Raw genomic sequence first — 27,865 nt, forward strand, 5'->3', positions numbered from 1 at the left:
TGACAAATCATCATTTCTCATATATCGCTAGCAAATATTTCATATCATCTTTCTACTTGACATTTTAACAGAATGATATCCGATCAACACGATTTCTAAATCATCGATGATTTATAATCATAGGTGATTTTTAATTTTTTCCTCGGGTTTCTTCTAAAAAAATGCTTTAAATTTATGTTAAATCCAAAAAAGAAAAAAAAATTAAGTTGCACGTATCCCAGAAGACAATGACTTATAATGAGTCAGGAAACGCATCGTTTTCTTTTTTTCAATATCGCTTTGAATCTCTCCTCATTAATAAGAGCTTGAAAACTTAAAGCTTCCTAATTCGGTCCTGCATATCCAGAAGTACGTTCCTTGGCCCGGTTGGCGTATTCGCGCAGCGTCACCAGCCGGATCAATAACGACCCGTCAGGTTCAGCTGAATGTCTGGGGGTGTGTGGAGGAAGACAGGCGGGGATGGGGGCTAGAACCTTGCGGGCGTCGTCGACTAGGTCGAGTCCGACGATACGTAGAAGCGACGATCCGAGGGCAGGATGAAGGACAAGGTTGCCGTCTTCGATGTTCGCTTTCACCTGTATCCAAGATGCTCCACGTGGAAATTCTTTGATGGAGAATTGTAGATGGTTGATGACATCGTTTCGAAATCCGCAGCTTATGCAAATAACGCGGACGAATAACAGCCCGCTTATTTCTGCCGCAACTATTAGTAGATATATATTTATATCGATGGCTCCGTTATAATATATTCAAATATATTATTCGAAGTAACATGTATAATATTAAAAGAAAGATTATAAGCAGATACATTGGAAGAATGGAATACAATACAAATATACAATACATATATATGTTTCTCTGTTTGAGACTTAAAATTTTTCGAGAAATATGATACTAAAAACTATTAGTAAAAAAATTAATATATATCTATTCTTTCGCTTCCTCTTCACATAAACTTGGGATATCTTTTTAGGAAAATTTATAAAAGAAAATTAGTTATTACGTTCGTATAAATTTTATTAAATAGAGTATGAATAATAAATTATGTTAAGTTAAAATAGTACCTAGTCTTAGTACCTGTATATATATATATATATATATATATATATATATATATATATATATATATATATATATATTAATATAATTGTCTTTTATCGGGAAAATAATGAAATATTTGCGATCTAATCTGTGTGTTCGCACAATGTAAGATAATTTGCTATCATGCTGTGTATATATATATATATATATATATATATATATATATATACACAGCATGATAGCAAATTATCTTACATTGTGCGAACACCACAGATTAGATCGCAAATATTTCATTATTTCCCCGATAAAAGACAATTATTTTCCTTAAACATGAGAAATACAAAAGTAAAGATTTAATGTTCGTCCGTTAGATTTATTTTTTTGGCTAGAAACAAAACTTTCACGCACAAATAATAAAATCGAGATAGATACATATATATTCATAAATCAAGATAAATCTATATATATTCATAAAAAATTTAAAAACTATAATTAACATTCCTAATACTGTAGTGTTCATTCATTTTACTAGCTTATACATATATGTATCTTTAACGATCTCCTGCAAGTTTTTGGAATTACTTTTCCTTACATATATCATTCTATTTCTGTATAATATATATATATATATATATATATATCTGATTTTTTAATTATATAGTTCGATAACTATATAATTCTACTTCTCTACGTTGCTGCGTAAAAGAAAATTAATCCTGCATTACGAGCGATCATATTAAAATGACGAATCATTAGATCAAAAATTGTTTTAATATTTTTAGTCGAAATACTATTTCCATCCAATCTAGTCTTATGTTCTACATTTCACCAGACTTAATTTTGATATTTTTATTACTAATTCTAAATAAAACCTAACTAAATATATTAATATTAATATTTTATCTCAAAAATTCGAAAGATCTTTCTTTTTTTGACGAACTATCTACACGACAATTCATTCATACAGTTCCGTTAGACTACAAGTAATAATATTCTTATAAGTACTTTCAAATTCACTATTTTAAAGATTGCTATTTGAAAGCACGAATTAATCTTTTCATTCCTATACAACTGTTAAGTAATATCCTTTAAGTAATACCGTAGAGCAAATACAAATATAACAAAAAAAATAATTTTACTCATAAATGCAGTTCGGTACAATTGTTACAAACACGGAACATATTATCATCGACTCAATTGTATTGCTAACACTTTTGTACTATTTCTGTCAACAATTTCATTACGATCTCTGCATACGTATATATATTCGTCCGCATTATTGAAATAATGTACATAATATTGTGTCATAAAAAAGATGCGAGAAATATCTCTTTCTTTTTTTTATACGCAAGCACACGTATGCAAAATATACCTCGTGCATTCGTAAGACGAGAGACAAATCATTCCTCGTGTTTCGCCACGTGTATTCTCGCGATTATCGTTTGCAACATTATCGGACGATAATCGAACGCGACGATAATTAACATGACGCTTTTATTATTCCGCCTATTACAATCAATCTGATGTCATTGCGTTTTAGTCGTGGAACGTGTAGAGCTGACTGACAGTATTAATATTATCGCTAATGTTAGAGGTCGACAGTCGTATCAGATCCGTAATGATGTTCCTCGTCTAATAGCGGCTCTTCCTCCACCATCATGTGAACTGTGAACAAAACTTGTCATGCATACCAGCGAATACAAACATACGACACATATATCCTAATGCTCTCTATAACTAATGTCTTTGACAACATTTTTTGACAGATATTTAAATTTTACTGACTTAAGAATTCACATACGACAAAATTGAGAATAGAAATGAAGAGTATAGAAATGAAATTCACGTTTTCCATTTTTTATGTTTCGCTATAAAACTGCAATATTGTTTTTGCACGTGTAAAAATTTAAATAATTTGCGTAAAGAATTTTCTGATGATAACAGAGGAGTAATTAGCTCATTTTTTGCGAAAAATATGCAACAATGAAAATAAAAAAAGAGCATTTAAATGCAATTAAATCGGAGAACATAAATTTCTTTCTTCTCTTAAGCGCTTCTATATTTCTCAATCCCAGATACGTTCATCAAATGTTCAATTTCTTTGCGAAAAACATGGAAATATGTATATAGCATTCTACTGTATCAATAATATACATCATTTCTGGCATTTTTTACATAACGTTCTTGCAATTACTCGAAGACAAAATTCAAGCAGCAGGCAGAAAAACATGCAAAAAATAATTAACATATAATGCTACATAAATAAAAAAGCCATGCAAAAATTCTTCGTTTACGAGATTTATACATTTACACGAGACAAATAATTTATAATTTACTCGTAGTACTAAAGAAATAAAATTTCTGATTAAAAAACTGAGAAAAAAAACTTTGTCATGCAATATCATTATATAATCACGTTTAAAGTAATTGCCACATACACATACATTGTTTATCTTGCATTGGCTAAAATTAAGAGTGCACAAACATAAAATTATATTACATCAAGTTTTAATCTGCAAATTGTTTTAATGTACTAAAAAATTATTAATAATCTATTAAATGTAAGAAGTAAACTATACACATTATTAATTCATTTGTTATTAATTCGTTATTAATTCATTATTAATTCAATACATTTGTAGGTGTACAAATGAATTGAAACTAATCAGAATTAATTCAGAAATAACAATTAATAAACATAAAAAGACTAAGTGCACATGCAAATGATTTGGAAACATGCATGATAAAAAGTTCACTGTTCGTTGTACACACATAATACGTAGCAATATTACACTGATATGATATACATAAGATATTTATATCAGTGATTTTCTTAACATATAGAAACAAATTTATATTTTAATCGATCTATCCCAGTGTAGATTTTCACAATGATAATCACATTACCTTCTCATGTTACGTCTAAGCGAATTTTGCACAAATAACAATGATTTTAGATGAAGCAGAAAAGCAGAAGACATGCACACATTAACTTTTTTTATGATATTTTGTAAATAATAATAATTTTATATTTGTTTCTTTTATTTTTACCAATTTTTTTTTTAAAGCGCCAAATGCACCACAATATGTAAAATCTTTTTGCTATTGGTGCATTTCCATAAATAAATTCAAAAATTTATTTTAAATTACATAATTTTCTAAATATGATACAGTATAATTAACATTAGATTTGTCGAGTATGACTTGATTAAATTAATTCTTGCAAAAAAACTTCTAACACGTCTGGTTAAATTAGAATAAAAAATAATTACAGTATACAAATACATTTATCCAGAATATATAATGTATACAATAAAGAAACAAAACTCGAGAAATGCAGTACAGTTCAATAAAATTACATTTCATTTAATGTAACATTTATAGTACTGTCTTTACAAAAATATAATTATAGTTAGAGTAATCATTTATCTGCTCTACTTCATCCATTTACAACAATAACATAATGTTTTTAAATGGAAAAAATTTTAAAATTATTTTTGACCGCGCAGTTTGTTAAATTATGATAAAAAAATGGAAGGAACATTTTAATTTATCTAAAAAAGCTATATTGTAATTGAGATATTTTATCAATAAGGAAACGTTCCCTTAGTTATATTATGTTCTCCTAGAGTAACATTCCTTTAAGAATAGTACAATAGAAAAATTATGAATATGAACATTCCAAATATCTATTATATATCAAGTTTTTGCAGTTTATATATCTAATAAATTTAATAATGTATTATAAAAATTTAATTACTTATTATTTAGCACAAGAGGAAATATTATTCTAATAAAATTACACATGAAATATATTATACAAATAATAATTAAGCATGTATCTGCCATTTGCTTGTAACATTTTGTGTAAAATGTGTACATACGTAATATATTTAAAATATATATATATACACCTGCCTCAGAATGTGTGTACACTTACATAAAGAATCTTTTAATAAGATATTATCTTAGGATCTTTATCGTATCTATTGTCATACAATATAGAAATAAACAAACGTATCTAGTGCAAAGCTATAACTGTCTGTAGCCTCTTTGTATATTCTCACATACTCAGTTTATCTTATCTTCTTTTTAAATTGTTTTTTTTATCAAATACACAGACACATATATGAAAACATAAATAGAAAATGTTCATGAGGCACGTTATCAAGATATAGATTTTGAAAAAAAAATTTATACAGTTTGTTATACTTGTTAAACATATTTCGAAGAAAAAAAATTGTCCTTTTTGATATACTTTACAACTTCTGTTAACAAATACAAATAAATTTATATCCTCAAATGTATTAATTGTGTTTCTTGATAAACTAAAGTAAAATCAGAAAAATCTGTATCAAGATATCTTTCAAAACTCATTATATAAAATTGTTTAAATACTGTATTAAATGATGAAAATAATTTCATAAATCTTATTACATTATATAAAAAAAATATAAATTTGATCTAGCATTCAAAAGACAATCTGACTTTAATTTTCCAACGACTAGAGTTATTTATGAATAATGTCTTCTCATTTTGATTTTTAATCTTGCATTTGATGCATAATTTCTATTATGCTATAACGAGAATCCTACAGTAATGAAGAAGGTACATATATCGAAATCAGCTTAATCATCAATATTAAAAAAATTTTCGACTAATAATTAATAATGATATAAAAAAAAAACTTCATGACATCCTCATATAGCCATCCTCATTTAGGTGTACACCGTATTTCTCTTCCTGCACAGTATATTATATAATTTATCATTTTTTTATCTTATATGGAGTGGATACTATTCTTATTACACAATCGAGCAACATTTTCTTATTTTGATATACAGTACATTGTACTGAAAGTTCATAATAATTGCTCTAATCAGTTCAATCAAAAAACTTTAATCACAAATATTATTCTTACTAGTCTGTAAAACGCGACAGATCATAAATTATATGTGATAATAAATGAACTGTACTGTTCGAATATCTATATACACGGAACTTATCAAATGTTTATACTTTGTTACAATACAATCTCTTTATACAATACACACGCGTTAGACGAATCATACAGAGCATTTATTATCACTGATTGATTCTAGTGATGTTTCTTATGCAATCTGTTACGTTGTGACCTATTAGTACCATTTTTCTCAGCGATGTTAGAAATCTGGCTAGTGCTTGTATGATGGTCGCATGGTATCCTGAATAACTTAATCTTCATGTGATCACATATTTCAAGACACACTTGAGCACTATACCGAAAGAGATCCAGAGTAACCCAGATCTAAACATATTATATAGTATGTTACTTGAAAATCTAAATCATGTAGGATCGAATCATCAATAGATATGAAAAGTGCACAACTTACAAAACACAGCCAAAGAACATAATACTCTTTGATGAAAAAATTAAAATATTGATTGAGGAACAGCATAGCTGGACCGATCAGGGAACTGTCCAAATATTGCATCTCATTTTTGGTCATATGAGCAACCTGATAAAAGAATAAGATATATATGAGACATAATATTTATAAAACATGATATTATATAATACTTACAAACGATCAATATATAATACCGATATATACATACGTACCACTAATCTGTTGGTAACTTTGGCTGCAACCATCCCAAACGCAAGTATGTACAAGGCTGGATGATTTTCATAGACGTGCTCAGCACTTTTTCTATATATTATAAAAGCTGGTACTATCACGAAACTAAATGGTATAATTGGCGACAAGACGGATGTTCCCTAAAACAAAATTTATCTTATGCAGAAAAATTCTAAAGCAGATTATATTTATATACAGAGATTATTTTATATTTATAAAAAAATATACAGGAAAATATATGTTTTGATCAAATAAGCATGTTAATTAAAAATGTCTCTAAAATTAATATTTGCTGATAATAATATTATTTACACCTATATATAATATATATAGATATATACTAAAATTATCTTATACATTGCTTAAATATATATTTGATGTAAAAAGGTATTAATCAAGAAAGATATATACATTCTTATACATTGCTTAAATATATATTTGATGTAATAATGTATTAATTAAGAAAAATATATATCTACACAATATTACTTTATATTCTATTTAGATGTTATACAGTTAACACAGTTACAATATTGTCAACACAAATATACTACAATTGTATGTGCATTCAACGAGAAAAAACGTTGCATATATAAAGAAAGATATGTTAAGCAATGTTAAATCTAAAAAAATATATGTAAAAATTAATATAATATTTACTCACAATATTGTTATAAGAAAAACATAGTTTTAATTATCATTACAATATAAAATAGGTTCATCTGATGCATGCAATATAATATACATTAAAAATAAAACTCGCAATATTAAAATACTATTGAATAAATATTTTAATAGCACATAAGCGATACATAGCATTTTTCATTATCAGCTTTTTTTATATCTATTTTTTTATATAGCTTTGTAACATGCGTGCAAGAGAATTTGGCGTGAAAAACTTGGAAACACAATAAAATTAGATTCATATATTCCAATATAACTGCAAAATATGATGGAGGAAGCGACAGGTAGGAATGTATATGGAGATTTCTCTGTGAGGAAAAATGTGGTATAATAAATATCAACATAAGTGTGAAAATATAATAATATGATGAATAATTTTATACGACGCTGTTAGATTTAGGCCCATAATACACAGCTACAAGAATGAAATTCTACTTATTTTTAAGTTATACAATTTGTCTCATAACTAAGGAATACAATAAATATATAAAATATATTATTAATTTAGGCCTAAATCATATACTAAACGAAAAAAAGTGCACTACATAATGTGATCCCACTACTTTTTCAGCTGACTTACTGCGACGGTGGAGCCATTTTTTCCGACACCACCGGCGAGAATGACGGATATGCTGCTCTGTGCAAGTAAAATAGCGATGCCCACAGCAGCCCATAATGGAAACACCTTCACCTCTATGCCAGTGTATGGCAACTGTATAAGCGACACGAAAGATCTTTTGATTAGAATTGTCAAAAAAGCCACCCTTATACCAAGGACTTTCTAATATTTCGTATAATACTTGACATGTTAGTTTACTAATAATTGTCAAGTTACAAATCAAGAATTATATATTGTTCGCTTTTGAAACAATTTCTTATTTTGTTTTTAAATTCTCTAATTTCTTGTTAATCAAAATTACAATTTATAATGTACCATAAAACAACAGAAACATGTACAATATTACACGAATAATTAAGATATTTATAATTTCATGTTAATTAAAATACATATATTTATAGGTAAATATGATACACCCTCGTCGCTCTCATGGTTTCTAATTCTACTTTGTATTTGTTTTGTGTGTGCAGTAAAGTATTCATATAAAATATTCTCTCTTTTATTTGTTATTCAGAAAATGTAGAATAACAGTTTGGTGAGGAATTTACAGAAATTTGAAAAGAAATTCTTTTCTGTTAAATCAATGCATATATGCAAGATGTAGTCTTTTATAATTCTCTCAATCGCGAATATGAAAAAAAAAAAAAAAAATAATATCTCTTCATAGAAATTTATCTATAAAAAAAATATATATATATAAAAATGTAAGTGAAAAAATTCGTTGTTGTTTCAGGAATATGTAAATGATAAGTGCGAAAATTCGAATTCTACACGTGATTAAAGATCCAAAAAGAGCATCAAAAAGATTAACTCTACCACTGTGCGGCATTCGATCATACAAACTGTGTTTGCTCTTCTTATTTTACATATAGTGTAATATACACACATCATACGTTCCTTTGCAGGCATCACTACTCTCCGTAAAAAATAAAAACTACATATAACAGATTCCAATGAATTGTATCTGAATAATATCATTCTTGCTTAAACAGTAGATAATTTCATCTGCTCATTGAAATCAGTGATTTAAATACTCTATCTCATATATAATTAAATATAGTATCGTAAAGTTTCATAAAAATTAGTAACTTGACATTTCTTCATTTAAAATCAATAATTTTTGTCCAAATTACAATTATATTCTTGCAGCAATGGTATGCTAATAGCAACAATAAATTTCTGGAAAAGAAATTATTTAAAGAGTTTGTTATATATATATTAAGCTGTTGATATATTAGACAAACGAAAGCGTTTATATAAATTATGCAAGATATCAAAATGTAATCACTCTGGTAGCTTAATATGCAAGTAAGACATACATCAATATTATTTTAATAATAACAACCGTACACCTGACGTGTAAGTTTCCCAGGTACAAGAAATCGATAGATAGGACAGCAAGCAAAAAGAGAAAAAATGTAGGAAATAGACAACATTTCTACTGTATATAAAATGGCAAAAGATATAAGAATGTATTGCTCTATATTGTGAACGCCATTTCTTGGGGACTTACTGCAATTGTGGAACCATTTTTTCCAATCCCACCAGATTCAAAGACTTTACAGAATTCAAGGAACACCTGAACGTAGCCTGCATAAAAGATCACTGCTATGTAGTTATTGAGTGTGCCTACACCGAGCACAGGGATCTAAACAAAGCCACAAGATCTTCGTTTGTGATGAAAATTGTTCATTACATTGTTCTCTCGTGTGTATATATAAGTATATAATACATATTTTATATAAACTTTCCCCTTTATATCTGTCAATATCATGATACCGCAGTAATATTCCTACGATTGGGTGAGCTTAGTTCTATCTGTGGTCGTATTTACTACATATAAATTGTAAACATGCTTATTTTCTCATTCTTATGAAAAGAGATTATGAGACGAGGGAGCAGCTGATTATTACACAATAAATCACAAATGTTAAAGATTATCTTACTTTTTCTATATATTCAATGCGCATCACAGTATCCATCATAAAGAAAAACTAGTTCTTTTTTGTGTCATACCTAATGTACAAGTTCTTTCCACAGGCTCAGTATATTATCTGTAGCTATATATATATAGAGAAAAATGTTTACTATAGTACTTTCTTTAGAAAGTATAGTATGAAAAAAATTTAATGTATATTTGTTATAAATTATTAAAAAAATTTTTTGTACAATTTCTTTAGCACAACTACACACGCGCGTGTGCATTTAAATTTTATTTTGTTACTACAACTATCAATAACTATGAATAATAAATATACTTTATATAGAAATATATAAAACATTTATCATTTATTGATTGATTGTTGATCATGATGACATATGCAAACAAATATTGCAAAATTAGTCTGATTAATTTGTTGCATAAATCTTTTAAGCAATTATCACATTATATTTACACATAAATTTGTAATTTTACTAAAATTTCACAAAAATATATTGTGTAATTTTTGAAATTGTTTCAAAAGAGCATTGTGCTATGCATTTATAAAGAAATTTATTGACGAGATTTTTCATCATAAACAAAATATCAAAATAATCATAGAGAACTAAATCTATTTTTTACATTGAAAAATAAAAGGGATTTGCATTACTGAAAGTTTACATTTTCGTATTTTTATACAACACAATAACTGGCTAAAATTTTGAAAAATGCGAATTTAAATACGAAATAAATATAATTATTGATCACATAATGGCATACAATTTGTTATGAAAATTGCAGGAGATGTAGAGGTTATCAAAAACAGGGGTGTAGAAGGAATATAATTTAGTAAGGGATACGAAGTAAAAATGCGTGTTAATCAGTAAATATTTTGCAGTAAAGAAGTAATCTTAGCACCGCTCCTCATGCCATGCTGCTCCCATTTCTGCATGTTCAACAAAAGAACAATCTAATTAACGAACTTACAGCCACAGTGGAACCATTCTTGCCCACTCCTCCGGTGAAAATCACCGAAAATATGGAATATAAATTTGCCAGTGCACACACCACTGTCATAACTCCTAATAAATATTTAAACATAAAACCATCTAAAAATGGTATCTGCAAAAAATAGCTTTATTAAACTCGTGTAAAAAATAATGCCTAACAATTTGTTCATAATTTTAGCATGTGTGTATCCTGACAGCTAGATTTCAAAACAAAATCTTTTGGTTAAGAAATAAAATTTTCCTTTTAAACAGTGCAAAGTATAACTTGTCAATATTGTAAGATATTCTGTTTGAATTTAGTGTATGTGTATGTGTATGAAAAGGAGATGTTATAAAATGTAAACTATAAAAAAAACAAATTCAGAACATATAAACAGTCTTATTATAAGTAATGGAAAATTTTTTCCATTATATTTTTAGCATATTTAAATAAAAAGAAGAAATGAATAATTTTATAATTAATTTAAAATTAATTTTCTATACTATCTATATGGAATCAACAAATATAATAAAATAAATATGTGTGTTATGAACATCAATATACAGGCTATTAAAAACTTACCAAGTAGAATGTGGAACCCATGATATACATACATACATACACACACACACACACACACACACATATATATATTTAAAATTTATACTCTCATTTTGTACCATGAGTTACACTTTTTAAATTGAAATATATAGGACTATTCATTTGTTTTCAACAAGAAAAGATCACTATACAAATTATTTTTATAAAAATTGAATCATCCTATATATTGCAAGTAGTTATAATAGTGTGATTGTGAAAAGTTAAACAAATATCTTGTGTTAGCAATTATTTACGAGTGTACGAGAAATAATGATTTTCTGATTATGCTTTGAAAAAGGCAAAATACATGGAATAGATTAGCAAGCTATAATCATGTAGAATGCTAAAAAATTACGCAAAACGTGATCTACCAACTACTACACAAGATATTCCTGTCAAAATATAGAAAATGTAATTAAAAGTAATACAACCTCCATCATCCAGATCTCTGGGCCAAAGATAGCGGAAATCAGATGAATAGTTATGATAGTAAATTGTGCTTCCGTTACATCCACTTTTCCAAATCTCAAGGAACCTATTTCATAATAAATAAAACAATAAAGTTTTACTACATAACGGAATCTATTGTGCAGAAGCTTTAACAACTACATAACTTTATTTCTATTTTAAATACCTGAAACATAGGTTTGCCAATGAGCACAATAGAATAGTGTCATTGCACAGAAACACTGGAAAAACATCCACATTGGATAATATCCTAATTGTACCGCTATACATGCTGACAAAGCAACAAACACTGAAAAAATATAACAAATATTGCTTATTTAATTATTTTAGACAAAGTAAAACAGTGTAACAATATTGTCTACCTGTCGATATCGAATCACATCCATGATCAAATAATTCTCCCAAGGGTGTAGATGTGCCAGTTCTCCTAGCCTGTTTACCATCGATAGCATCTAAACTCTGATATATAAATAGACCAAGTGCACATAAAAAACATGCCCATCTAGGTGCCTAAAAAAAATAATGCAATATCAGCCAATTGCTGTTAAAAAATTTTTGAATGTGTGTGTATATTATATAAATTATTAAATATTTCACATGTTTCTTCAATATAATTTCAAGATTAAAGTGTGTTTGAAAATATTCATATAAGGAGAGAGAGAAAAAAAGAGATGACATTCCATCTTATAGTATAATATAGTCAGATGGTTACATAAGAACAAACCACAAACACATGTCTACTATAATAACAATTGATGAATCATTATATATTCATATGCTTTACATTTTGCATATTCACTTATAATATTGAGTTTAAACATTAATATTGCTACAAATTGTTTACTTTTGTAAAATTTGTAAAAAAATTAATTAAGCTAATTTTGCATAAGCATTAGACAGCATGTTTATATCTCCTTTTTACGCATCTTTATGTCTCCAATCTAAGATTCTCCTAATAGCATGGAGTGTAGTCTTACTGAATAAACTAGTCTTTGAATACAAAAGAGATTATTATTATTATTATTATTATTATTATTTGAATGTAGAACAAAATTATTATTATTATAAAATGTTCATAAAATGACATGTATAAAAAAAATAAAAAAAAGATTCTTATACATACACCTTGACACTTGACATGATAATTGAAGCATCGAAGGTGACACTTTACTGGCAAAAAAAAAAAAAAGAAAAAAATTTCTCATAGAAATACGCAACGCTCAAAGAATTTCACGAAAGCGTCCCTTCAGATAAAGTTTTGATAAACATTAAGCAGGTTAGGCTCTACCTCGGCTCTCGCGTCCGGGCTGTAGTAGACGAGGATCAGAGTGGTGACGATGTTGACGATGAGCCCGAGCACGGTGATGAGATTCGGCGCGAGCCAAAGCGGCACCTTGCTGACAAGCCAGTCCCACCAGGGTTGCAAGAGGCCATCCAGGAGGCTCTTGCTCGTGCAACTGTACTTGTGCTCGCTCAATCGTTTCAGCTGGCCGGGCGACAGCAGCTTCTCCTTGTAGAACTGCATACCTGTGGACATTGCGCGCGCTTTTTCGCCACCGCACAAGGAACGCGGGATCGGACGGTCGATCGGTCCTGCGAGGATACGCAACGATATGCACTATCACCGAATTCTACAGTACACACAACTACGACGATACGGTCAAACATGACAAGCGATCGTCGTCGCGTACACGTACGACATCTCTGCGCGCCCCGGTCTGCTCTGCCACACCGGAAACTGGCCACGCTACCGTTCCCTCCAATGCGCATGTGCGATGCGTGCGACGTGAATTCGCACGATGTCATCACGCATGAAGGAAGAATAATATTTAACAGCTTACAGATGATGTAAGAAAAGAATTATGTATAATTATAATATATTATATATTAATAAACTAATATAATACTATTATTATTACTAACTAATTAATTCTTGTCACGATTTACGAAAATTTAGCTGATTTGGCGAAATCGGAAATCAGAAACAATTATTCGAATATTCCCGCCAATTTGTTTTAATATCCGCGAATGACGGCGCATCGTCTCTTGAATAAAGTGTGTTTACTGGGCCGATTTATCATAATATCCATTTATTATTCCAATTTTGCGGATAACGAACTGTTATGTATATATGAGAGACAATATTTTAATTATTGATACATGTTTTATTTGTAAATAAAACGAAAAAAGGAGAACTACTTGCATGTTAATTTCGAACAGTCTCTGCGTGCACGATGGCAACTTTACTTAGTTTTTCAAGACTTTTTCATTACGCGGCGACTAATTGTTTGAGAAGAATGACACCGATCGCAATTTGCAAGCAATGTTATCCGGGTATGTAATTTCATTGCAATTATATCTGACGACTCTGCAGAAACAGCCAGATTTAAATGTAAACATAACCTATTCCTTCCTATACATATTTTTCGCTCTTTTTATATTTTTAAAAATTTTAATTGTGAATTTCAACACTAATATTGATATATATCTCTTTACTTTAATGTAACTTACTGTAATAAAATTTGTGTGTAAAAGAAGTTTCATAAAGTTTTTCAATAAAATTTTGCATGGCATAAATAATTAAGAAGACAAATGTTTATTAACTTATATAAGAAATAACAAAATTCATTCAAATTTTTTTTTTAGGATTAAGATTATGGGAGACACCAGTAGCAGAATATCGAACAGCTAAGCCACCATGGATGAGAGAAGTTCCAGATTATCAAACAGAAGTGCAGGAGTGGAATGAAGAGAAAGATAAAATATGCGCTGGTTGTTAACATAAATAATTTTATATATGCAAATTTGTATATAACTGTGCCATATAAATTTATATATATATTTTATTTAGAATATTTATATAAATATAAATTTGTATAACTTATTTTTTTTTAGATTTTTTTAAGGTAAATCTTAATTGAATGGTATTTTCTTTCTTTCTCAACAGATGTGACAAATGAAATCAATAATCAAGTAGCAATGGACAAGATCGGACGTATGTTTGCGGTTGTACAAGTATGTGGAAAACAGTTCAAAGTAACGGAAAACGACATTATCATTATTGAAGGATTCTGGCCACCAAATATAGGCGATCGTTTGAAGCTGGAGAAAGTATTGCTCGTTGGAAATACCGATTTCACTCTTGTAGGAAGACCGCTCTTAAACAGAGAACTAATTTCGGTCGATGCAACAGTTATTGAGAAAACTTTATCTCACACAAAAACTCGCTTTAGGTTTCGAAAGAGGAAACAATATCGCCGTATAAATTGTAAGATACTGACAATAATGAAATTCTTTTTTTGCTACTTGTCTCGTTTATCTTAATACATTTAATTTTTTTTTTCAGTCTTCAGAATACAGCATACAATGCTACGAATTAACTGCATAAATATAAATGGAAACATCGACGAAAAGAAAGAAGTTGAAGGATTAGATAGAGTGTATTAACAATATAATGTGTATATATATAAATAAAAAAAATATACTCCAAATATTATATATACAATATAAATATTATATATCTTCTAGAATAAGGAAAAAAAAAGGTAAAATTGTTTAATTTATATTACATCAAATCCGAAATTTTACCAAAAATTGTTTTTTTTTTTTTTTTTAAGAGATATTTCACGTAAATTTTAAAATATTCATTCCATACAATTCGTTAGCTCTATAAACAATAGAAATTAAGTTTTTCTTATATATCTTTATCTTGGAACTTTCCATTTACTATAATTAACATTGCAATCAATTATTTATATAGTCATAGGATTCTTTTACGATCCCTCAATTCATCATTCATGTAAAAACATATATTCGTGATTTCATCGAATAAACTATCCCATTCAATCCTCCGTCTGCAGTTCAATGACATTTCGCAGACGTATGACTGTAGACGTGCGACATCTAGTACGCACTAGAATGGAATGGAATGGAATGGAGTGGAGTGGAGTGGAGTGGAGGAAATTGCAGCCTGAGCCACCTAAGCAGTGACGGAAACAACGTCGCGCGGTGTGGTCGATCGTTTTCTTTTCATCCTAGCTCGATCGGCAATTATTGCTGTCGACATTCCTACAGCTGGACTCGTACACTCCGTTCAGAGAGACACAATTTCTCACGGAATTTTTGAAAATCACGTGAAAATGTTTTTCACTATTGGCATATACGCCGGATACTGAACACTTTTCCAACCTGTATCTTCGGCGCTGAGGAAAAGCGGAAATTTTGTAGTAAGTTAGCAAACTCGAAGTTGTTGCCGGAAAACCGAGAAGATCGAGTGTGTCCTTCGCGAGATTCTCGATCGGATTTACAAACTGGTTTTAAGGATGCGCGATTTTTCTTAAATAAATTTTATTAAATACCTTTCGCCAAGTCTGATCGATCTGCTTCAGCTTAAAATAAGTCGGGAAAAAGTTTCAAGGAAATTAGTTTAAGTTATATCGAGCTAAATATATTCTACTCTACAACTTGCTTAATTTACTTTCTCTTTTATAAGGACACACATACATATAAGCAACGAGAAATTACAATCAAAATAAAATTAGAAATTAGAAAAAAATTTGCTTTTAAATTTAAAAATATTAATCATTTAATAATATTTTTCTATATATGTAACATAAATTTTGATATCTTATTTCTCGTTAATTTTGTATTAATTACTGAGATAACTATAACTATCACACACATGTGCAGGTGAAGTACGCTTGTCATAAAACTGATATTCGCGCACGTATAATTTTTACGTGAAAAAAAAAGATCGATTAAAGGATTTTTAGCTCGGAAGATTTTTTAATATAAAATATTGTATATGTGTGCGTAGTAATGTTTATCTTTGTACAATAAAATCTCCTTAAATTTGACATCGATTTTGGTTTTCACACATACTATCATAAACCCGAATGTCGCACCCTTTTAATAAGAGATCCAATTTTGCACTTTAGTGAGGATATCCCTTAATTTTTTTCCAGAAGTTTTCTGCCTTTCCTTCGATCTATAAGGCCAAAATTAATGATATTTCAATTGTATCTTCCTCGTCTATATATAGCGAAAATTAATTTCATTTAAGATCACAGAAAAGGCTATTTGATTAATTGAATTATGCTCTCTAGATTATTTAATATATGACAATATTTCATTAATCAGCAAATTTTAATAATTAGATTTATCGCTAAAGAGACTTACAATCATTGTAGTCGTAAAAATAAAGATTAATATTGGTGGATATAAAATGCACATTAGAGTGTATTGAATTGCAGTTTGAATTATATATTCCACAAAAATTAGAAAAGTTGAAATAAAATTAAATTTTGAAATCAATTTTAATCTTTTAAATCTTAAATCATGCTATTTAGAACGTTAGTTTTCTCTAATTGCTCGATTAATTTATTAATTTTGTTAATTATATGATCGATAAAATTCGTGCGTATACATTTTCCGAATACATTATCCCGTACGATCCTATTTTATCCAGATCCTGCCGAATCCGTCCAAAGTTCTCATCGTACAAATTTGAAAAAACAATTTTGAAAAATGGTAGGAAAAAATAAGAAGCCCAAGAAGACGAAGAAGCAAAAGAAGATTGTGGATGAGTATCAATTACGCAGGGAATTGAGGGAGTACACAAAGATGCCAGAGTACGCAGACCTAGTGCAGGAAACTGCGGTATTCGTGCAGGACAAGCCGCAATACTCCGAGGATCTTAGAATCGGTGGTATAGAAGGGTAAATCCGATTCCTATAATCAATTAATCAAACATTAATGGATGCATATACGACACATATGCAAGACGCCCTGAAATTAATTAAATTTTTCCTCAGACTCACACATTTGCGATATTCTCAATGGCAATTCCAAATTTATGATAAAAATGCGGATGCGCAATATTTTGAACGATACTAAAGTAATATCGAGGGATGGGATTGACACAAATCGTATTCGGCCCGACTCTTAAAGCACATATATGTTTTCAAAATATAGTTAAAAAATGAGGTCATAGTGTTCTTCTTAGGGTTATCTATATATGAAAACATGATATATTATATGATATTTGTTGTTGATTCCGTCATTATATGGTACTTGAGATAAAAAGAGACGGGACGGAACTAAATGAAGACAATTATATCCTTTTCTCATCAGAAAATCGATCATATTTTAATCGATTTAATCCGAATCGTTTATCTAAACAAAATCGAAAAATCACGCGAAGACGCGATCAATTATTTGTAATACTTTTATTTGTAATACTTTTACTGCATTGTCATAAATTACATTTGGATACTTATTGTTAGTTAGCTTCCTCTTTAGAATAAACCTTCCAGGAACTAAACCCTTCAATGTTAAGGTATATCCTTTGGAAGGTACATTATATAAAACGTTGTAATATGATCTGTAATTTATTTTACAGGTGAAGGATTATATACCTATAAGGATACTTATATCGCACACATTTTAACATAAGTGAATAAATATACAAATTAAAATTAAAGATATGAATATACACGGATTATAAATTAAATTAAATATAAATTTAGACTAAATATTTTTCGTATCTTTTTGCATTTCAAATTAATTTTAATGATTGGGCCAACATCACATATATAAACTAATCTAACGTTCATTAAAAAAATATAATTTATCTTAATTTGATTTGAAGAATATTTGTGTAAATTAATTTGATATTATTATTTTACGCCAGATTTTCATATTGCGAGAAGATTATCTTACGTAACGCGATTACGCAAATTTAAAGCAGTCCGCTTATCGCTTTGTGTTGAGAAACTTGTTGAGAAACGCAAAAATTTTTATTATGAAAATTTTTTACTTTCTGGTGTTATTAAAATAAGAATCAAAATATAATAAGTTATGATGCATAATTTGTAAAGTAAAAGCAACATTGTATGCTGATTATATCAAAATAGTAAAAAATTTAAAATACAAATTCGAAATAATATTTTATTTTAAAATTAGATAAATTTGTTCCCTCTAGCGACATGAATATTTTAAATTTATTATTTTGTTATTATAATATTTCATAATTTTTATATAATTTACGATAAGCAATAATTTCTCGAGACAGATAGAGCTTGGATAATTTATAACAGCAATCAACATTAATCCGTTTAACTTTGATAAGTGACATGCATCTCTTGTTTTCGAGATAGTTTTTGTATATCTCTTGCTCTGAATCGAAATATGATCTCATATTTTTGTTCAGTAGGATTAAGTCACTAAATAATAAAATATAAATGATTATATATTAAGATTATAAATAATCATGCTATAATCATCCAGAATAATGGGAGAGGGTAAATGAGTTAGATAAATTTAGAAGCATCATAATATTTATACAATTTGGTGAAATATGTTCATTTAGGATTTATATAACTATATTTGATGTCTAAGAGATGTCTATGCACATAGATCTAATTATAAAATAATTAATTTTCAGAGGTGGCACACATTCTACGCTTGTAATACTCGATGGAAAAGGTGCGCGTTTAACGGAAATTAAAGGACCAAATACTAATCATTGGGTGATTAAAAATAAAAAAAGATTATGTAAAATGAATTATTTATATCTTTAAAGTGCTGCGAATCCAGTTAAAAAACACATTATAAATCTTGATGAGACACGCGGAAAATGATGAAAAACTTTAGCAAAATTTTTGAAGCTGAACCCAGCGCTTTTGAGATAAAAAAAATATGAATAATTAAAAAAATGCCATTTTGCTTTTTCTGGAGAAAATTTCGTTTACTATAAAAGATTTGTTTCTCCTAGACAATCGGCATAGATGAGACAGCTGCCAGACTCAGTGCGATGATCGAGAAGGGTAAACAAGATTTAGATATGCCGAAATCCGTTCCTTTAGATTGCGTAGTGAGTATAGACCATTATTTTTATTAAATATCGTCACACTAATATAAAATATATACTTTTTAATTATGAATATAATTAAAATGATAAAAAAATGGAATAATTGTGCCATAATGATGATTTTCAAATAAGAGACATGAGATTTTCAAACGAGACATAATTTACATTTTATGATACTTTTTTAGTTTCTGTTTCCAACTATTAAATCTTCAATTATATTCAAAATCAACGTTGATCTAACATTGAAATGCTCTTCGATAGAAAAAGGGAAAGCTTAAAATTATTTCTTTCATTGATAGGGGCTCAGTTTAAGTGGTTGCGAGGAAGAAACCACTAATCGTCAGCTCGTAGAAACTTTGCTGCAGAAGTATCCAAACTCTGCCAAGGATTACGTAGTCAGCTCGGATACTCTTGGTAGTCTCCGAACTGGCTTGCAATCAGGCGGAATTGTATTGATTGCCGGAACTGGTAGCAATGCTTTGCTCCTCAATCCCAACGGAGAGACTCACGGATGCGGAGGATGGGGACACATGATGGGCGATGAGGGAGGTGGTAATACCTATTTTTTTTTTTTTTACTGCAAAAAGGACAGGAATGTGAAAAGTTTGAAAATTAAGCGCAAAAGTTCTAAATTAACAAATGGCCTTTAACTGATCTCTATTTTAAATAAAAAACCGAAATTTTTTAATATAAGTTTTTTTTCAGAATTCTCTGAGTTCAGATAAAAATTTTTTTAATAAATTCTTTTTCTCTCTTAGAACGTAATATTCTAAACTGACATTGACAGTTATCTGATCCAAAAATTTTTATCTTTTCTTTAAAAAAATTTAAATACTCTCTGATACACTTATCTTTATATAAAAAATTCACTGATAATTTCTAGTTAAATTCCTTATAAGCTGCAATTAAAATTGCTTTCTCTTGTTAATTTTTTAAGCTTACTGGATCGCCCATCACGCCTGCAAATATGTATTTGATGATATGGACGGCTTCGTGAAAGCACCAGAACCCATAAGCTACGTATGGCCAGCGATGAGAAGTTACTTCAATGTGATTGACAGAAACAGTATATTACCGTATCTCTATGCAAACTTCGACAAGAGTATTATCGCCGGTTTTGCTAAAGAGATCGCGATCGGTTGCGAAAAAGGCGATCCTTTATGCCTAAAGATTTTTGAGGAAGCCGGATGTTTTCTGGCGAAACACGTTATTGCTCTCTCGAAAAAGGCGCACAACGTCAGTACTTCAGTAGCAATGAATTGATTTATTTTTTATATATGAAATTTCACAATGATTTCATCATAAAACTTATCGATAATTCGTTAAATTTTTTTTGTCAGGATCTTAAGTTGGCTTACGGTGGCTTAAAGGTGATCTGCGTCGGATCTGTATGGGAATCGTGGAAATTCATGAAGAATGGCTTCGTGAATGAAATTCACGATACGCGTGTCGTAGACGAGTTGAGTCTATTGCGTTTGTTGACAACGTCGGCATTGGGTGCCTGCTATCTGGCTGCGGAGAAAATCAACGTTCCATTCGTCAAACCATACGAAAGCAACGTTGAAATCTTCTTTCATTATAAGCGTGATAATTATTTGGAAACGCGAACGACAGAATTAAAAAATCATACGCTAGTTTCCGATAACAATCATGTTCATGAAAATGGAGAGAGTACTTAATAAAATATAAATAAATAAATAAGTATACTTTATATGATGGTAGAGAATATCTTTTACTTGTGCTGAAAGAAGCTTTATCTTCATATAAATATCGTGCAAAAATTACAAACAGATTATCTCTAAATGATTGATTTTATTTAAAAGATCCAAATTCTTGATTTGCGATTATAAAGCTTACACACATATACAAATGGCAGATAAATATACAGATTGAATCACTAAAGGTGTATAGGCTAATGTTTCTGAAACTGAACGAGATATAAAATTCTTATTTTCTAATAACAGTATTTTTAAAAATTAACTTTAATCAAAGCGGGCATTGTGTAATGAAATTAATTTTTTTAAATACTAAACAATTATTAGAAAATAAGAATTTCATATCTCGTTCAATTTCAGAAATATTAGCCTGTAACATCTTTAGTAATTCACTCTGGATATATGAATGAGAAGCTCTATGGAAAAAAATCAGTTAAATCAATCTGCAGAAATATAACAATGAAAAAAAAATATCGTTTTATAAAAATTATGGACTTATAAAAATATCGATTTAATGTATATAAATTTTTATGAAAATAGTATAATAAATCGTAAATATATATAAATTTTTCTATATTAAAACAAAGAAACAAATGATTTTTTGATATCTAGTATAATCGAGACGTGAATGTGTTGTTTTTCTTGTTTATTTCTTTTCAAAATATGCATAAAACTTCATGGTGTTGAAAGAATGGGATTGAAAGCAATCTGTAATGTGGCATGTAGCTGTATATCATGGATCCTCTCTCTAATCATAAAAATTTTGTTGTATTTGCTTATATGTCTCTTCGGCATGATTATTTTAGGGGGTTGTTCTTTCGCAATAATAATTCTCATTTTATACGTTCTTGACTTGTTACAACCGAACGATCGCAGCTGATTAACGAAGTCGAAGATGTATCACATATCTGGTAAGTGACATAGCAATTATTTTTGCTGCAAATTTAACATAAAATACGAGAAAAACTTTATTTGGGCATTTTAACGAATTCATTCGTCAATGTGAAATTACATATGGCAATATATCTTTGAAAAATATATTTATATCAGGATGTATCACAATATTTATCTCATGTATCTCATTGCAACAGTAACATGCGTACACACAACATTCGCACAAATATAATAATATTCTTCTTATTTTCACTTAATTATGACTATTTATAATCACCACAATTCATATAGTCAGATTTGCATTAAAATCTCATTTTCTCAATACATCCTTCAAAGCACAAACTTTTAACAACACTTATGTGATCTTATATTCACATATATAGATTTGTGAGAATCCACAGGCCTTGTCATATGAATAACATATAATTATTTAGTAAAATTTTACATAAAAAAAATATATATTTTTAATATAGATTTAACTATCCCACGAGAAAAAATATGTTTGAAATAGCCACCTAGAAATTATTATGCTATCGTTGTACACTCATTCTCGGTACGAGGAGAATGATATAAAATTTAAAAGATATTCTACGAAATATATTTACAATATATTATATGCCTATTACAAAATGAAATATTGCTCTATTATTAATTATGATATTTTTATCCCATTCTTAGCGTTCAATCAACATTATTTATTCAATTGATGAGAATGACAAGATAACGAAGTTAAGCTGACTCGCTAGAATTGCTAAAGCGCCGAGAGAGCAGAGAGCTACTACTAAATTTTAATAGATATTGATATCGCTATCTTCGCTTTCCTTTATCGTTTGCGAAATATCTATATTGTATATTGGCTTGATTTCTTCCTACTGTAATTTCTACATATTTTGATATTGTATCAAATTATTTTTATATTTTATGTCTTTTATATGTGTATAGTCTTTGTTCTATCACCCAAAAATATTTAAAGTTGTATTGCTATAAGTATATTTATACAAAGAGGCAATTGAAGAGATAAATTGAATTATACTTATCACAATCAGATTTTCATCATGAATTTCTGAAACAATCGATTTCTTTGACTTAGAGTATCGCTACATATTTCGAATCTAGTTATATATACCAAATATATTACAGCACAAGAATGCAACAGTTTCTTAATTTTTTCTCATTATACAGACAAAATGCGTAACTATAAGCTATCAGTGCTTTAAATCGAATATTTCTATAAGCAATGGCTCTACGCTGGATGGATTGACATTTAAATAAACTCCCACAACCTCGTCATTTAATTTATGGAGTTCGGAAATCTTCTGTATTAACTTCAGAAACATGGACTTGGCTTCACAGCCAGGATAAACACTTTCCAGATATCGTCTCAGAAGATAATAATAAGAACTCTAAAAGAAAGAAAGAAATGCATTGCAATAAAAAAATGTGATTCAAACCCGAAGTATTTTAAATTTATTTTATATGTCAAGAAAAAAATATAAAAAAGAAATCTATTAATACTTGTTGAACTGATTATTAATATATAATTTTATTTTGTTTAACTCTATTACATATATATATATATATATATATATATATATATATATATATATATTTATTATGATATTCATAGATTCTCAAAGTCATTAAAATATTTTTTGATAATTATAAGATGCTATAAATAATCACCATAATTGATATAAACATTTTAGAATTTGAAGATTTTACTAACCTGCTCCAATTTAATAACATCACTGTGCACAACCCTTGGTCTGTCGGGAGTAAACAAAACGATTGCGCTTAAAATTAGAATGATATTTTCATCTCGCCATCGTGCATCGAATGTTCTGACGAATTTCGCGTGCTCTGCGTATAAATTTCCTTTTGCTTCCTTCAAAACATCAACCTTGATATTGGACATGCTCTCTTGGCTATGAGGAATCTTCCATATATCTTTATCTGGATCGTAATTTATGGCTGATCTTAGAATCATCATTTCCGTACAACCGCCCTTCAACAGAGCCAACTGATCTTCCTGACACATATTTTTAAAGGCATTTATTTTTTTAGACATCTTTATCAAGCGTCTAATTGCTATCGCCGTTAAATTTATAACGTCCAACAACATTGGATCAGATTGCCCGAAATTATTCTGCAAAATAGATATGTCCTATTATACACTCATCTTTATTAAATGTACTCTACATTAAAACATCTAAAATTTCAACAGCATTATACCTTAAATTTACATTCCTCGCCTACCAAATTTGTTATGTCATCATCTAGTGGAGCCAATAATGCTTTATTAGCAACTATTAATTCGTTTAATTTCGCTCTCTCGGCATCATTCAAATCCCTACTGCTTTGGTTACCACCTAAACTAGAAAATGCTGAATATTCCAACTTGATGGCTTCGCATAATATAGACTCTATAGAGTTGGCAGCGATAGGTATCCTGAAACAAATATCCAATTTCAACAGTGAGTTTTATAGTATTTTGTATATATAAATATAATATTTATATAAGCTGGATATATAGTTTTATACCTTTGAACATCTTGGAGAACATCTCTAGTAACATCAGCTGTATTTTTATTCCAATCTGTGCTTATGCTAGGTTCTAAATTTTGATTTTTGCATTCTTCCGTATTACGATTCGTAATTAGATCTGTCAGGATCGGATTTTCGACGTGATTTTTTTTAGATTTTGATGTATACCTAGTGATATTACTCGAGCTACCATTATTCCGCGAAGCTTCTTTTTGAAATTGATTTCCTGTTTTGTTGTCACGGCCACGCCCGTCGCTCGTATCAGTTGCGTCATTCTCCTCTAAAAACTGCGTGATATGTGGATCCGTTGCCAAGCACGTGACCATATCGGGATCCGTCATAATCTTCATTACTACCCTTTGATCCTGAAGTATCTTAGCAACTAAATTTGGATTGTTGACGAATTTTGTGAACAGATTTGGATTTTGCTTAAACTTGGTAATTAAATTGCTTCCACTCGAACACGTTTCCTTCGACTTCTGACATATCGTCGTCTCCTCCTTTTCGAATTGTGCTTGTAAACTCGGATCAAGTCGATTTGTCCGGCTGTTCGATACGCAATCAACGTACATCAAGGAACTTTGTTCATTACTTTGTTCAAATTTGGAATAATTGGGCGCGTTTTCGTCGAACAAAGAACTGTATCTTGGCGATTCGCTATTAACGTTTACAAACTCGGGACTTAATTCAAGCGAATTCTGCTCGTATTCGCCTGAATTTGGCGATACATTCTTATCCTTTCCCGTGTCCGGTGGTGTCACACTGAAATCGGTGAACGATCTTGCGCGGCTATAAACAGACGATTTCGATTCAATCTTTATTGAGTCTATCTCGTTTTCTACATGCAAAATAGGTTGATTGTACCTCATAAGATTAGACCTCGAGCTATGAGCGGATTCCTTCAGCATGTCTAACGTCTTCGTTTCAGCGATATTCGTGCTCTCCGGTGGACTTGAAGGACTAGGTACGCTGGCTGCTGTCACTGGGCTCATGCTCTCGACGACATTCTGCCTATTACCATCCAGATCTGTGTATTTCCTGTCAGACTCCCAAAAATACGACTCCGACATTGTTGACGCGACCGAATTGACTGATACCGACGTGTCTTCGAATGTACAGTCTTCCACACAATCTTTTTTGATTTTTGATGCTGTGGCATTATCGAATTGAGATCGTTTTTTCGCGCGATTCTTTTCGATCTTCTCACGCTTTAGAACTTTGTCCTCTTCAGACATAATGTAATCCTTGCGCATACCAATTCGCAAACATTTGTCCAGACGGCATTTTTGACAAAAGCGTCTGGTTACAGGTGTAATTTTACAGTTTTCAGTGAAGGGGCATCTAAAGTCCTGCAAAGAGAAAATATATCTTTTTTAAAATTTCAGTCAAATATTAAACTCATGCAATTTTATATATATTTATTTATATATGATAATACTATTATAATTCCAAAAATTTTGCATAAATAAAACAATTTAGTTTTTTATATTAATATTTGTTTTTACACATTTTGATAAATCTTACAAATAAATTGCAATAATCTTTTCTATTAAATAAACGAAGAGATATTTTAAAAAAAGTAAAAACATCAGTATCTTATCTATATAGCATTCTTAACAGTCCATTCAATCATTAAATTTCAATGCATGGATATCTCTTTCAAACTTAATAACAAGTAAAAGCAATCAATCATAGATAATTAAAAGACTCAACAATAGTAGCTTCATTCTTTCAAAAACTTTTTTAAGAATTAGATCCAAGTTTAAAGCTCCTTGATGTTAGGACTGATAATGCAAAATTAAGATTGATTTGTTCTTAAGAAAAGTTCATCGGAAGAGAGCACAGAAGTTATAGACAATTAAAAAGTTCAGTGCACAATCTTGTTCCTCTAAAACTTGAAAAATTAGATTTATAAATTGAAGGTTTTTCAATCTGTTAATTAACCAATCTCTCCAAGTTCTTTCCAAGAGTGAATCAACCTACTGAAAATCTAAATCGAGGCAGGAAAGTGAAAATTCACCTTAGTCCTCAGCGCGTTCCTCCTGAAGAACGCCTTGCAGCTCTCGCAGGAGACCGCGTTGAAGTTGTAACCGAGCGCGCGGTCGCCGCAGACACCGCAGATCTTGGTGGGCTCCTTCGCCGGCTGTTCATCGTCCATTGCTCCTGGGGTGGTGATTAGCACGTCTTATCTAATACAGGCGGAGTAACATCGTTCTCCTATATCACTCTCCCATCCCGCGCGACGTAGTGTTTTCGTTCTCGTGATTCACGACAACATTATCGTTTCTTTTTCTACAATTTAATGTCATCGACGAGTATCCGTCCTTGTTGCCATCAACTAGTAAAGATTAACATTGTTTATATACATGCGTGAACAGTTCTCCGGAGGATCAAGACCACCAAGACGCGACTGTTTATCGTCCACGGCATTATCATCTCTCACTGCGACAAACGGCGACCTCTTCTCCGCGGTCCAACGCCTCTTTGGAGATCCGCATGTACAAAAGCTCCTTAAGTAATCACCGGATTGCGTTCAATTGACGGCTCGGTTAATTGGCGACAGTATACGAGGCACGGCGCGTACAAATTCGTCGTAAAACTCGTTCATCCCGCCACCTCTCCTATCCCCCTCCTCCCCTGACCCTTAGTCACTTTCCGTCACTGAGAAGATATCATGCCGCCGTAATGTAAGTAGGAATCTCTCGCCCACGTGACCGCGGAGAGAATTCCCGCGCTCGGCGTCCTGTCTTTAAACGCGTTTCGGAATAGACTGATTGTTCGATGAATTCCAAGTGGATTTATCCCTTTATCTGGTAACATATTATCGAAGCGTCGATAGTTCTCGAGTTATAATATTCTTCATACTAGTTTTCGGATGATAATTTCAGGAATTTTGCT

General features: G+C 30.0%; 4 protein-coding genes across 13 annotated transcripts; 2 read left to right on the plus strand and 2 right to left on the minus strand.

The window, feature by feature from the left end:
* Nucleotides 1-2,159: 2,159 nt before the first annotated feature.
* Nucleotides 2,160-13,706, minus strand: LOC126850426 (cholinephosphotransferase 1). 6 transcript variants are annotated; one of them, XM_050593423.1, is made up of 11 exons: nucleotides 13,233-13,562; nucleotides 12,307-12,454; nucleotides 12,111-12,233; nucleotides 11,908-12,011; nucleotides 10,874-11,008; nucleotides 9,479-9,613; nucleotides 7,927-8,058; nucleotides 6,644-6,802; nucleotides 6,414-6,539; nucleotides 6,187-6,328; nucleotides 2,160-2,706 (listed from the first exon to the last, which is right to left on the minus strand). In XM_050593423.1, the coding sequence occupies exons 1-11, from the start codon at nucleotides 13,479-13,481 to the stop codon at nucleotides 2,630-2,632; spliced, it is 1,530 nt and encodes a 509-aa protein (XP_050449380.1). In that variant the 5' UTR covers nucleotides 13,482-13,562; the 3' UTR covers nucleotides 2,160-2,629. The 6 variants fall into 6 exon arrangements, with proteins under 6 accessions (XP_050449380.1, XP_050449375.1, XP_050449379.1 ...); XM_050593418.1 differs by lacking the exon at nucleotides 10,874-11,008 and having other exon boundaries at nucleotides 13,233-13,706; XM_050593419.1 differs by lacking the exons at nucleotides 2,160-2,706; nucleotides 10,874-11,008 and adding an exon at nucleotides 3,548-5,784 and having other exon boundaries at nucleotides 13,233-13,706.
* A 267-nt stretch (nucleotides 13,707-13,973) lies between these two features.
* On the plus strand, nucleotides 13,974-16,174 carry LOC126850433 (39S ribosomal protein L21, mitochondrial). Its single transcript, XM_050593434.1, has 5 exons — nucleotides 13,974-14,278; nucleotides 14,591-14,716; nucleotides 14,892-15,212; nucleotides 15,291-15,489; nucleotides 15,823-16,174. The coding sequence occupies exons 1-4, from the start codon at nucleotides 14,179-14,181 to the stop codon at nucleotides 15,389-15,391; spliced, it is 648 nt and encodes a 215-aa protein (XP_050449391.1). The 5' UTR covers nucleotides 13,974-14,178; the 3' UTR covers nucleotides 15,392-15,489; nucleotides 15,823-16,174.
* On the plus strand, nucleotides 16,023-21,525 carry LOC126850429 (N-acetyl-D-glucosamine kinase). 3 transcript variants are annotated; one of them, XM_050593428.1, is made up of 7 exons: nucleotides 16,023-16,170; nucleotides 17,478-17,661; nucleotides 19,389-19,473; nucleotides 19,719-19,817; nucleotides 20,114-20,366; nucleotides 20,752-21,050; nucleotides 21,155-21,525. In XM_050593428.1, exons 2-7 carry the CDS (start codon nucleotides 17,567-17,569, stop codon nucleotides 21,491-21,493), a joined length of 1,170 nt encoding a protein of 389 aa, XP_050449385.1. In that variant the 5' UTR covers nucleotides 16,023-16,170; nucleotides 17,478-17,566; the 3' UTR covers nucleotides 21,494-21,525. The 3 variants fall into 3 exon arrangements, with proteins under 3 accessions (XP_050449385.1, XP_050449386.1, XP_050449384.1); XM_050593429.1 differs by having other exon boundaries at nucleotides 20,114-20,363; XM_050593427.1 differs by lacking the exon at nucleotides 16,023-16,170 and having other exon boundaries at nucleotides 17,471-17,661.
* A 1,027-nt stretch (nucleotides 21,526-22,552) lies between these two features.
* LOC126850416 (nuclear hormone receptor HR96) lies at nucleotides 22,553-27,843 on the minus strand. Of its 3 annotated transcripts, none has more exons than XM_050593394.1 (6): nucleotides 27,334-27,843; nucleotides 26,988-27,259; nucleotides 24,965-26,316; nucleotides 24,656-24,872; nucleotides 24,150-24,569; nucleotides 22,553-23,826 (listed from the first exon to the last, which is right to left on the minus strand). In XM_050593394.1, exons 2-6 carry the CDS (start codon nucleotides 27,123-27,125, stop codon nucleotides 23,629-23,631), a joined length of 2,325 nt encoding a protein of 774 aa, XP_050449351.1. In that variant the 5' UTR covers nucleotides 27,126-27,259; nucleotides 27,334-27,843; the 3' UTR covers nucleotides 22,553-23,628. The 3 variants fall into 3 exon arrangements, with proteins under 3 accessions (XP_050449351.1, XP_050449352.1, XP_050449350.1); XM_050593395.1 differs by having other exon boundaries at nucleotides 24,965-25,756; nucleotides 25,832-26,316; nucleotides 26,988-27,836; XM_050593393.1 differs by having other exon boundaries at nucleotides 26,988-27,843.
* Nucleotides 27,844-27,865: the final 22 nt, after the last annotated feature.

This window comes from Cataglyphis hispanica, chromosome 6 (genome assembly GCF_021464435.1).
Source record: "Cataglyphis hispanica isolate Lineage 1 chromosome 6, ULB_Chis1_1.0, whole genome shotgun sequence".
NCBI lineage: Eukaryota > Metazoa > Arthropoda > Insecta > Hymenoptera > Formicidae > Cataglyphis > Cataglyphis hispanica.